At 47.3% G+C, this 12,304-nt stretch overlaps 1 protein-coding gene across 1 annotated transcript; it reads right to left on the bottom strand.

Annotated features, from left to right (window-relative positions):
* Positions 1-2,474: 2,474 nt before the first annotated feature.
* PFKFB2 (6-phosphofructo-2-kinase/fructose-2,6-biphosphatase 2) lies at positions 2,475-12,252 on the bottom strand (the record flags this gene model as incomplete). Its single annotated transcript, XM_010165730.2, has 14 exons — positions 2,475-2,532; positions 3,205-3,227; positions 4,699-4,890; positions 6,650-6,723; positions 7,284-7,346; positions 8,261-8,390; positions 9,032-9,136; positions 9,728-9,874; positions 10,080-10,287; positions 10,659-10,783; positions 11,280-11,336; positions 11,467-11,541; positions 11,680-11,746; positions 12,156-12,252. Coding segments are annotated over 14 exons (1,421 nt in total), but the record flags the coding sequence as incomplete, so codon positions are not given.
* Between the last annotated feature and the right edge of the window lie 52 nt (positions 12,253-12,304).

The following is a 12,304-nucleotide window of genomic DNA, read 5'->3' as shown; positions in this document are numbered from 1 at the left end:
ACAGACATGTGGCAACAGCTCCACATCACTGTTCTATGTGACAGGAACCATCTAAGGATTTACTTATTCTCTCCTAACCGAGCAAATAAGGAGCTGCTTCACACTTTGCACCATCCTTTAACCTCTCACAAAGCTCTGCACAAAGGGTTTCCCAGTCTCAGCCCCAGACCAGGCAGGCTCAGCTCTTAGGACAGCAGTCAATAACGAAGCAGGCTGGTTGCTCAGGATTACTCACTTTTATTTATCTTCTCCATAGGAAAGTACACTTCCAGGACAAACATCAAAAGCATTACAGTCATCATTTTGCATATGAACCACAATAAATACTTCCAGTTTTGATAAAACTCCTTCCATGGCCTGAGCGAGGGTCTGACAGACGACAGGAACACACTGGGGGTCAGCAGGTCAGTACCAAGGAATTAGATATTTACAAATTGCACAACCACACAAGTTAAAAGCTGACAGCCAGGATTTCCTACAGCTGCTGTTCATGCAACGTCTGGCATCACAGAACATGCTCAGAAGGGCTCCAAGTGCTCGCTCTGCCCAGCTGCAGCACTTTGAGACTGTGAACTGATGTGTAAATCAATATTTGATTGATTTGGCTTGTTAATGAACCAGCACTGCTTTGCAATTAAAAAAAAAAAAGGCACAGCTACATTGGCAGCTTTTTGTCAATTAACAGTAAGCATCAACACTTAAAATCCAACAGCCAGGAAATCCAGACCCTACCTATTTTCTATTTGCAGTTAAAAAAAAACATAATCTAAAGAGCTTTCCTGACAATGACACTTAATCATCAGACAGAGATAATCCCTAATAGCTGCTCACATGCTACTTTCTCAAGCAAAACAGCAGCACTAAGAAGGAAGAAGGTTTTTACTGGAATCAAGGAAGTTGGACCAAATTATCTTCACTTATCTGCACACCCTCTTAGGAAGTCTCTGTTAATTGTTAATACAGAGAAATAAAAACAGTCCCTCTGTTAATAGGGAGAAAAAAACCACTTGGAGCACAGCATTAGAAAAACAATTTTGCAGAGCTGGCATATATATTCATTTTCCAAACACACAGCTCCTTCCAGCCCAGGGTAAGGGCAAATCCAAAGGGGCAACACTTCCATTTTTAGCCTGTAGGTAATTTTCCTCTGGTTTGACTCTAAATCATTATTACTCAGTACAAGAACAACGATTTATCAGATTTATTTGTTCTTTCTCCTTTTCCCCACATCTTCAACACGAAGGCTCCGAACCCTGAGGAGAAAGGCAGCTTTAGGAGAAAGATGCTCTTTTTGCATTGCTACTGGCTGGACCATTCCCAAGTCACCCATCCCGACGGGGGTGATGCTCCACAGAAACATCCGAGCTTCTTTGTGCGCTTCTGCAGCTTTGGCAGGACAGTCAATAAGAAAACTCTGCACCATTATTAAAAACACTATGAGAAATTAGAGATCAGGGGACAGAGGCAGGTAACTGTAGGATCAGCCCCGTACCTTTGTGTCCAAGGACGTGTGCGTAAATACCGGTGACGGAGAAAGAGCAGTTGCACTGAGAAAATTGTTGGAAGACTTTCACTTCAAGGACAAAGTGCAATTAAAGTCGAAACTGCACATTCAAATGGGCAAATACATTCAAGCAGGTTCTCAGGCCCGGAGGAACACTGCCTGGGCAGAGGCAGGAGCTGCCTGCAAGAGATGAGCCGCATCCTACAGCAGTGAGACCTTGTGCCCCATGGCTGTGGGGACCAGTCTGTACCTGTGCAGCAAAACACCACCCAAACCTGAACCCTCCCTTAACACCTGACATCTGGAAATGGAACCAGCCACCTCTTCGCTTTCTTTGCACTAAATCCACCTCTCCCTCTGATACTGGAGGACCAGGAGTGAGAGGATCTGTCCCAAAGCTCCAGGGCAGAGCTTTGCTGAAAGCAAGAGCAGGTCAGCAACCACGCACTCCAGCACCCCATGGGCAGCACTCAAAGCCTCTGAGAACCCAGCTGGTGTCACCTCTGAGCCCACCCTTATGCACCAGCACCCTTGGGTGCTCCCAGGCACAGCCTACTGCTCCCACAGCACAGGACCACCATGTTCCCAAAGGCGGGTGGGAGCAGCTGGGTGCTGGGGGGTCACCCTGGCACAAGGGGTCGAGCACAGCACCATGCGGAGGACACAGCACAGGTGCCACATGCTGCTAAGAGCTGTCCCACAGCCCCACACAGGGACCTGCTGTGTGATACAGCACCAGGCCCCAGACAGAGCACCTAAACTGCAAAATATTTTTACATGACAGAAAAACATGAGTGTTGCATGTACTGCACGAGGCGACACACCCAGTGAGCCAAGCGAGGGGTTGCAGCGGGGTCTGTCACAGCCACCAGCGGAGCAGGGGCACGGGGATGGGCTGTGGGGCTGGCAGGAGCACGGCGAAGCGAGGGTGTCTCTGTGAGGGGTGCAGCCCAGGTCTCATCCGAGCCCCTTACTCGGACACCGAGAGGGAAGCCAAGGTCTCGTGGGTGACGCTGGCTGCTGGCTCCCTGGAGAGGGGGGGACAGACAAGGACATGTTCTCCCCTTAGGGTGGGAGAAAGACAGTCCTGCTCTCTTCACCCCCATTCAAAGATGCCTCCATGATGGTGAGGACTCAGTGACAACTGCCACCAAGACAGAAAGGTTCATCCACCCAGCTGCTTCCCAAGCACATGCTAAACCCACTCAGCTCCCTCGAGTCACGAGGAGCTGGGGCTGAGCAGCCCCACTCCCATCCAGGCTGCATCCAACGACTCCTGCCACATCCCTGCAATAAATATCATCACCGCAGCCTGTCCCAGGTGGGGAGGAGACACGAGTGGGACCTGCTCAGTATAAGCTACATAGCTCAGCCCAGCAGCACCAGCACAGAGCACTCCCACGTGCTGGCCCAGGGATGGAGCAAGCTTGGGGTGAAACACCCTTTTGCAGGCAGCCAGCACAAGCACAATGTACCAGTAAACCCAACTGGAGCCCCTGGATCAGTGGGGTCAGCCTGCTAATACATTCCTCCCCCCTGAGGTCCCCCTTCATGAGAGGTTATACAGCAAAACACTTGCTTCTGCTCCAGGAGTTTGTCTTTCCCCAAAGTAATCTCCATGCAACATGAATCAAGAGAAGTCCTACTTACTAAACCAAAAGAGAGCACAGCACAGACAAGCTGCTTTCAGAGGTACTCACAGGCAAGCATTTCCCCCTTGAGGCTGCAAAGGAAAAAGAAACAGCAGAGGATAGCTCATAGTGCATTTTAAAGGAGATTAAAGAGTAAAAGCAGCAAAGCAAAGGAGGACAGAAGTGAAATAACCCCAAAGGTTTCAAGTGAGGGCAGGCTGAATCCTCCCTAAACACCCGTGTGTCACAGGGTGTCACAGCAGGAGCTGACAGAAGGCACAGCCATCGTGTGCTGCGGTGCCCAGTCACCTCCTCCACTGCTGCTCATCTCCAGGGCTCCATCCAGGTGAGAGCTCCCAGGATAACATGACCCCCTACCACCCACCCAGCCCCAGAACCCCGGGTTTCTAAATGCTCCTTCATCCCAGAGCTGCCAGCGCTGTGACACCACGACTGCAAAGGGTACGACTGCAAACATGGAGCGGTCGGGGTGGGGATCCCTGTGCTGGGGCTGCCTGGCTGGAGACACCCACAAACTCAGACCTGGGGCACTCAGGGTCCTCTCCAGCTGAGACTCTTCATCCAGAACCACTGTGGGTCAAACCCACCCCAGTGCAAAGCCCAGCCTGGTTCAGTTCCCACTGGGATTTTGGGGATGTCTAAGCCTCACGCTCTTCACCAAGTATGAAAACACCAGCAACGTTCACCTGAGCTGCATCGCCCCTTCTTTTACTCTCTGGTCACTTCCTCTGCAAACAGGGCAGAGAAGAACAAGAAGTTGGGCTCACTAAATAGCTTTAACCTCTAAAGTATCCAAGATTCTTTTTATTTCTAAACAGCTTTGGTAATGATGGTTGTCTCTGCACGAGGAGCCAAGCCAAGACCTCCTCGAAGCCCACCACATACCTCCTCTGTGCCTCGTCTCCGTGTGCTCTCCCAGGCACAGGAAAACAATTTTAAATGAGCAAAGAAACAAATGTAAATTCCCATCCAAGACTGAGGAGGACCTACGTGCTTCTAAGCTAAAAGAAACACCAAGCACGGAAACCCAAGCTGCTTTAATTCAGGCACCCAAAGAGCCCAAATTTTGCTCAACAAGCTGCTGATGTTGGGATCTGTGGGGAAACAGACACCAACAAAATCACAGATGCAAAGATTTCCTACCCAGTCACTCTGGGGCTAGAGCAACACTTGCCTACGGTATCAAATTAGGACAAAGAGGGTGTTTGGAATCAGGTTTTTCCTGGAAAGCAAGATATTACCCTGAATTAACCACCCTACCAAACCCCTACTGCACTGATGGAAACTCGCCTGCATGGAGCCTGATTTTTGAAAGCCTCTGGCACCACAATTCTAGTTTAATGGGGCAAATTGGGAGATTTGGGGAGGCGTTTTTGGTTTGGGGATTTTTTTTTTCCCCTCCCCCAGGGAGTCTGATCCAGAGTGATTTTCACATGGAAACAAAGATATTGATTAAGACCCTGGGAAGGGTCTGTATTTCAGAGAGGACCACTGACAGCCACGGGTGATGGTGGGGAAGGGGGAGCAGAGGGAAGTTACCACCTGGACACTGACTTGTAGCTGTGGCTGGTCAGCCCCATCTCGAGCTTCCAGGGACAGGAAAGGCCCCAGCAGGTCGGGAGGTTTGCTCCCAACGCTGTAATGTCGTGGGCGCTTTACCGTGTCCGCGCTGGCCCGCGGCGTAAAGCTGTTTCTTCTCATCCTTACAGGGGTTTGGCTGGCGGGAAGGTTGTTCTGATCCCAGATGGAGGACATCACAAGGAATGCAAATGGGAACCACAGTTTAAAACCACATCACACCCCAGCACACACCTCTGACATCCCCACCCGCAGGTACCCCCGAGCTCCCAGCAGCTGGGGCTGTGGCTCAGTGAACCCCACATCTGCCTGTGCTGGCACAACCACTCAGTGCCTTCCCCAGCTGAGCATCAGCGGTGGGAAACAACCTGTTCTGTTGGTTTACCTGGCTCATAGTCCACTGAAAGTCTGCTTTTTTAGCAGTTTTACTTCCCTTTGGGATTGTTTTTTGCTCAGGTGGCTTTGTTTGTGTGTATTTATTTTTTAAATTTTTAATTTTCTTTTTTTTTTTTTTTCCCCTCCCTGCAGTCAGTTTAAGGGGTGGGGGAAATAATAATCAAATAGAAAACTTTGCCTTCTTTGTGCTTCTTGTCCTTCAAAGCAGCTACGTTGGCCAAGTAAAGCAAAGAACAACAGAAAGAGCCTCTGACTTCTCTGAGTGGGCAGCAACGATTTCCACGTAGGCATCACACAGAAGTTGCAAAGTGATAAATGCCCGACTGGAAACCACCAGAATGGGACCTGCCACAAAAATCTTGATGAATATCCTCAGTTTAGCATTTTGCAGTCAGCTGGATTTAGCCCCACAAACCCTCCAGCCACAGATTCAGATTCCCAGTTTTTCCACCCCTTGTTCACGGTCCCTCGGACTCCTTTACGCTGGGACACAAAAATAACCATTTCCCAGGTAATCACCCAATAGTTCTTTATAAAACACAATGCCAAGAGGCAGCTAAAAGCTTAAATATACCAAAAAAGAACTTAAAATGTGATGCACTTAGATTGGCCAGGAGCTAGGGAAGCAGAGAGTTGGCTTGTGCTCTTTAATTGGGGGAGTTAATTGCGTGCAATCCTCACACAGCATTCCCCCACAGATCAGTGCTGCTGCAACACAGCGTTTGCAAAAGTGAGCACCTGAAATAGCAGCAACTTCCAGGGATTTAGCACACAGTTATGTGCTTTGCTGAGCCAGTTATTTCAGTAACAGGAGAGACAGGACATGATAAATAAAGCTAGTCAAAGTTTGAAGTGTTTCCAGTGCTGCTGTAAGAAGATTTGCAGGGTGAGAGAGGTAAATTGGACCCATCTCCTTCTGTTCTGATATAGACAGAGTTTAGGAACACCACAGTCTTGCCCTGCACCAAATGACTGTAAAAGGCACTGGAAATCTGCAGAGACAAGAGAAAAACCTCCAAATCTCCCAGCCACCAGCACACAGCAGCCAGCCTAGCTCCCCAAGGGCTGCAAACGCCTTGAGAGCCACCGAAAACCCAGCCCAGAGCCCAGCCTGACCCCCCTCTGCAGCTTCAGAAAGAGAAACCACATCAAGACAATGAGAAAAATTCACTTTAAACATTTTGGTAAGTCTTTTTGAAATTATAGCAAATAATGCAAATAAGCATCATCAATAAATACTTCACTGCAAACTGAGAACCAGACCTGGAGTTTAAAATGTATTTCCTAAACCTGCCCATTCTGCTTCCTAAAATAGCTCTAAAAAAACCATCTCCCTTGGCCTGGGAAGCACAGTAATTCAGCCTACAACTGATTCCACTTTCAGGGATTATTTCTGAAGCAAGTCTTTCTCATCATGGAAAGCAAAGGGCCGTTTCTAGCAGGTATTTGAGAGTGTTTCAGTTTAGGTACTTCTTTTTAAGAAGAGGAAAAAAAGCCAGAGCTGCACAGCAAGACTTACTGAGTTCAGAGAGGGTTTGTCGCGGTGGGTGTTCACTGCTTCCACGTTCAGGGTAATCGTCTCCACTTTACAACCTTTACCACAAGGAGAAAGAAGTTTATATGAGGAAGGATAATTTATTTTTAAATAATGAAAATGGCATGGAAAGTGAGCAGGATTTTTTTTTTTTTTTTTTAATTTTAAAAAAATAAACCAGCTCATAAATAAACAGTTCACCCTATTAGCAGAATTTTACTGCTTAACTTTACCTTCTGGCTTTGACCTTCACTGCTGAAGTGCAGCCCTCTGTTACACAGACAACAGGTCTACATTGAAAAGCCATTTTAACTCACTGCACCCCAGAGCCAAATCCAAGTTTGGAAGCACAAAAGGGCCTCTTCAACAGGTGAAATCCACAATCATCACTCATTTAAGAGAGGCCACAGGAGAACACCCCCACTGCACCCACACATCTCCTCTCCCACCACCCCCCAAAACCTTCCCACTCTCCAGTATTTTAATACATATTAAAAATATTTACAGCAAGTCTGGTTGTTGCTGCACATGGACACAAACTGGCATCAGATTTGCACAGTCACAAACCAGGAGGGGAGAAAAAAAAAAAGAAATAATAATTTAAAAAGACCGTATTTACCGTACGCAACGGGGGTGAGCTGGAGAATGGTGTGGAGGGGGCAGCGCAGGTAGGGTAGTTCATCTAGGACAGAGGCAGGTGTTAGGGCTGGGAACCCTTCACATCCCAAATATCAGATGCCAACCACACAGCCAAAGCCCCCCTGACCCTCTGATCACCCTCCCCAGCCCCGCAGCAGCAGGATGGGACCATCCCCACCAACCATGGAGTTGCCCAAGGAAGTTGTAGATGCCCCCTCCCTGGAAGTGTTGCCAGGTTGGATGAGGCTTTGAGCAACCTGGTCTAGTGGAAGATGTCCCTGCTGATGGCAGGGGGGTTGGGACTGGATGAGCTTTAAGGTCCCTTCCAACCCAAACCATTCTATGATTCTATGATTCCCAACACCCAGGGCCATGAGAGCAAACCCCTCCAGCAGCACACAGGTGGGAAAGCATCGCAGCAACAGCTGCCACGGACCCACATGAGTTTTAATTCAAAATTCATTAAAAGTTTATTAACTTTATGAAAAGTTTTATTAAACTCCAATACCACTCACTGGAGTTTAATAAAGTAGCTTGCAGCAGACTGGAACCAGTTTCCAGGCCAGCACAACATGCAAGGGATCAGCATTTTGCCGCGATGTAGCACTAATAAAAATCCTGTGCTACTGATGCACCAGAAATTTATTGTTTTTACATTAAAAAAAACAATCCCAAGTGATTATGTAAATACTACTGGTGGAAACAGCTCCAGAAACAACAGCTGAGCAGAAAACCAGCAGTGCACACATCTGCATTTTCCACAAAGGGAGCTTCTTGTGAAGCTCCGTGCACCCTTGAAATGAAATGGTTAATGTATTTCTGAAATGTTTTCTTTTTTTAAGCAGCTCTTCCGTTGTGAAAAATCAAAACAGTAATTACAAGCCACCCTCCCAAAAGCTCTGTAAAAGAAGCAGTGAGAGAAGCCAGCCTCCTAACATCATACATTTATTTTTGTACCTGCACTCTTGTCAAGAAAATAAGCCAACAGACACCTCATAACCGCCTGGTGGGAGATAACGAGGACGTTGCCTTGTCTTTCTAGCTCCATAATTACTGGTTCCAGGCGCTGGACCAAGTCCTGGTAGGACTGAAAAACAAAACAGGATTTTTTTTCAAGGGGTTTTGTAAACAGAGGTTTAAAGCAGAAGTAGCAATTAACACAGCTTCACAGTCAGGAAAATATCAGTTGAAATATCAAAATGCAGGAGTTATGGATGATCAGATGATTGGGTAAACACAGAAAAAAGCAATTAACAGAAGGCGAAATTTGACATCATCAACCCACAGATTACAGGAGGATCCAGATTCCTGGTAACTCTTAACAAGTGCAGTAAGAAAAACAAATAAAATAGTAAATTATACATTTCAAGAAGGTTGCGAAGGAAAACCAGAAATGACTTCATACCACACCCACGTTTTCTCTCAAAGATGTTTTTTTCCAAGTGACAATTCAGACCTTGTCCAAACAAGCAGGATGCAGAAACCCCTCGCATCAGAGGGGAGCATCAAGGAGCCCAGTTGATAGGACTGAAAGGCACCATTTGGACACCACAATAAAGGAACTCAATAAACCTCTCCTCTAAGAGAGAACTGGGGATCATAATGTTTTCAGTTTCTCATATAAATACTGGCAGGGAAAGTTAAAATTAAGCAAAGCTCTTCAATTCTACACATAGGTATTTGCTTTATGTTTACTGTATCTTATTGCTATTTCTCATGGGTCTTTACCTCTCCTCCAGGATAGCGATAAAGATATTTCTCTTGGTCCCTCAAGGCAAACTCATCTGGATACTTGGCTTCAATTTCTGCATAGGTCATTTCTTCACATACCCCCTGAGGAAAGAAGAATTTGTTAGACCATACTTTGTTTCAACAAAGGTACAACGATGCAAAAAAACCCCCCAAAAACAAAAACAAAACAAAAGAAACCCCAAGTGGTTGAGATCAGTAACACCTTTATGCAACAAAAATTCTAGGTATCATATCTGACACAGCCATGTACTCAGTATTCGTGTACCACACGCCCAGGGTGGTTTGAAAAGGTTTTATTTCAAACCCCTTGTTTGCCAGGGATGCAAACGAGCATTTCCACAGCAATAACCCTGCAATTTCTATTGCCTGAAAGAATCAGAGTGGGACCAGTAACCTTTGTCCACCCAGGCCGGTGTGACAAATGCCTGGGATGTTCAATGTTATTTTCTTTCTCCACACCAGCTGGATATGTTCACAGCAAGGTGGAGCAGCTCCAGGCACTGTCAGCCCTGTACCAAACCATCCTGAACCTGATGGTGACAGCTGGAGCACATCATACATGGACATGGTTATAAACAAACAGGGAATAGTCAAGTTTATCATGATGAATTTGATTTTAAACATTATTTTCCATCTAGAAAAGCTAAAAGCTTCAATCAGCATTTCACTCACAGCATCGATCTCGTTGAGAATCTTCCACTGCTCATACGTGACCCCCAGGGACTCGGCCGTCTGGATCGTCCTTTTCAGCTGGCTCGTCCACACCTTCAGATCAACAATTTCCTGCTCTTCAATGAACTTCTTCAACGCCTGAGCAAACTGGAGAAAAAAAAAAGCCAGGGGAGGTTGAGAGGGAGCAGGAGCTGCTGCCACCATTACAAGCATCATTTCAGGGGCTGTAGCTGTCGTGGCAAGATCCAGCTGCGGGGCTGCCCCTCGCAGGAGTCGGCTGCAGAGCCTGGCTCTGCCCCTGGTCACACAACACTTGACAAATACAGCGACCCGGGTGCTGCCAAACACATACCTGCTTCCCACGTGGTGACAGACCAGAATCCCCACCAATCTTGCCAACAAGATTATATTCACTCTCACCATGTCGGCAAAGGTAGATGGTACGCGGCTGGACATGAATGTTCATTAGGTAATAGACGATTTTACTCTGGATGTAATCTTGGACTCTGTTTACTAGGAACCGCTGTCCCACATTGATCACTTTAATGAAGGAAAGATCTCTGGAGTCAACATAAAATAAGAACACCCACACGACTGGTTTTAAAAAGGAAGCACGTGCACCTGCGGGTGTAATCTAACTACTTATCCTCTAGGAAAGGCATCAGCACTACCACTGGGTCGCTCCAGCAGATGGAAGAGACCCTGAACTGCTGTGCTTAAACAAGGAGCTGCATTACACTGCAGTCCACTAGAGAAAAATCCTTTCAAATCACTTGGGACCTGAGGATATCACCTTCACACGAGCAACTGAGCTTCGCGGGAGAAGAGGCCGCAGCAGACACGCTGCAGCATCCTGAGCCAGAGAACAGCAGCGACAAAGCAAAGCAGCTCATGTGTGCAAGGACAAAATGCACCCCAGGGCTCTGCTTACTTGTCATAAGCGTCAGGATCAAGAGGCTGGTAAGTGACCTTGTAGCACTCAATCCTCTTCAGGAAATCATCCATCACGTTCTCCCTGTTTCTCTCTGGGTAGTCAGGGCTGGAAACTTTCACCTCCTGAGGAACAGACAGTGATGCTTTGTGAAGAGTTAAGCAAGCTCCACACAGAGCAAAAGCAACACTGAATAACATTATTCTTCCCTTTTGGAACAAACGAGCATTGTTTAACGCTGCCCTGTGGAAAAACCTGCTCCTGGGGAGGAAACAAAGGGCGACTCTGAAGGCGCTGTAGTGCTTGGCCCAGCGACAGACACAGCTGGCTCGCTGAGAGCTGTCCCTGCGAGCCCCTCGCTGCCTGCCTTCCCTCCACATGAAATCACGCTTCAAGGTCAAACATTTCTCAGCTTCATTTGATTTCCACGTTCTCACATAACCAACTGCACCTTTAGCTTTTATAAACCTGCAAATCTTAGCTGTTTATTTCCAAGGTGAAATGTAAGAGCAAGGCATTTGCAGACATTCCTGTAAGCTATCGTAGCTGGTGACCTTGCACAGAGTGCCCGAGCTCCCATGGTAAGCACCAGCAGCTGAGCCTGGAAAATACAGCACGTACCAGGATATTGGCAGCAATGACTTCTGGATCATCACAGACAGACTCCACAAAAAACACCTAGAAAGAAGGCAAGGAAGAATGTTTCAGAGACTCAAGAACTCAGCCCTGAATCAAAAGTTGAGAGCGCCTGCCCCAGGGAGCAGTGACGCCCCTTGGGGCAGCAATCCCTACAATACATGAGCGCTACCTTGAAAGCATTTTCTTTAGCAAAATTTAAGATCAGGTCCCGTCTTTCTCGAGTCGTGTTGGTCGCATCAAACACCTACCAGGAAATTAATAAGTAGCAATGAGCAAGTTTATATAAAGCTTTTAAACCAGCCCCAAATCATTTGGGATCACAGTCAGGTCCCCAAATAAACTACCCAGATGTAAAATCATGTTTAACCCAGAAAAGCCTTACGGCGATTTGCCCGCACTCCTCCAGGAGATAAGCCTTCACATCTTCTAGAGCCACCAAGGCACAGCGCCTGCAGGAAGGAAATGGCTTCTGTCAGAGATGATGTCAAGAGTTCAGACAACAAGGCTTCTGAACCACCAGCAGATTAAAACACCTCCTCTCTCTGCCCGTGGAGCACCCATCCCTGCATCTTTCCCAGAGGCTCTGCGGAGATCATAAGGCACCTATATCTATAACCTGCTTTGTATTTCATTCACTGTCAGGCGTTCACAGCCCCTGCTCTTTGTGCCAACCCAAAGTCAGTGACAAAACTCCCACGCACAGCCCTTCTGGCAGGATCCCTGCGCAGGCTGCACAACCTCCTCCCCTGGTTTCACAGGCATTAAACGCTATTTTGCACTCCTCAAATACAGAGCCTGCCAAGACCTGAGACTAACCAGACCACCAGGGATCAGTTCAACCCCTTGACATCGACTTACTTGCGGATTTCCATGGCTTCTTTGTTATCGTGCCTGAAGAAGTCATAGGACTTGTAAGACTTCACCGCTTCCCGGCGATACACTCCTAAATTAAACACTTCACACACAGAAAAAAAGACGAGGGCGTGAGGCTGACAGCATTTCACAGA

Source organism: Antrostomus carolinensis, unplaced genomic scaffold, assembly GCF_000700745.2.
Source record: "Antrostomus carolinensis isolate BGI_N321 unplaced genomic scaffold, ASM70074v2 scaffold49473, whole genome shotgun sequence".
Classification (NCBI taxonomy): Eukaryota; Metazoa; Chordata; class Aves; order Caprimulgiformes; family Caprimulgidae; genus Antrostomus; species Antrostomus carolinensis.
Note: the sequence above shows the minus strand (reverse complement) of the source record. Positions and strands in the feature narration are given on the sequence as shown.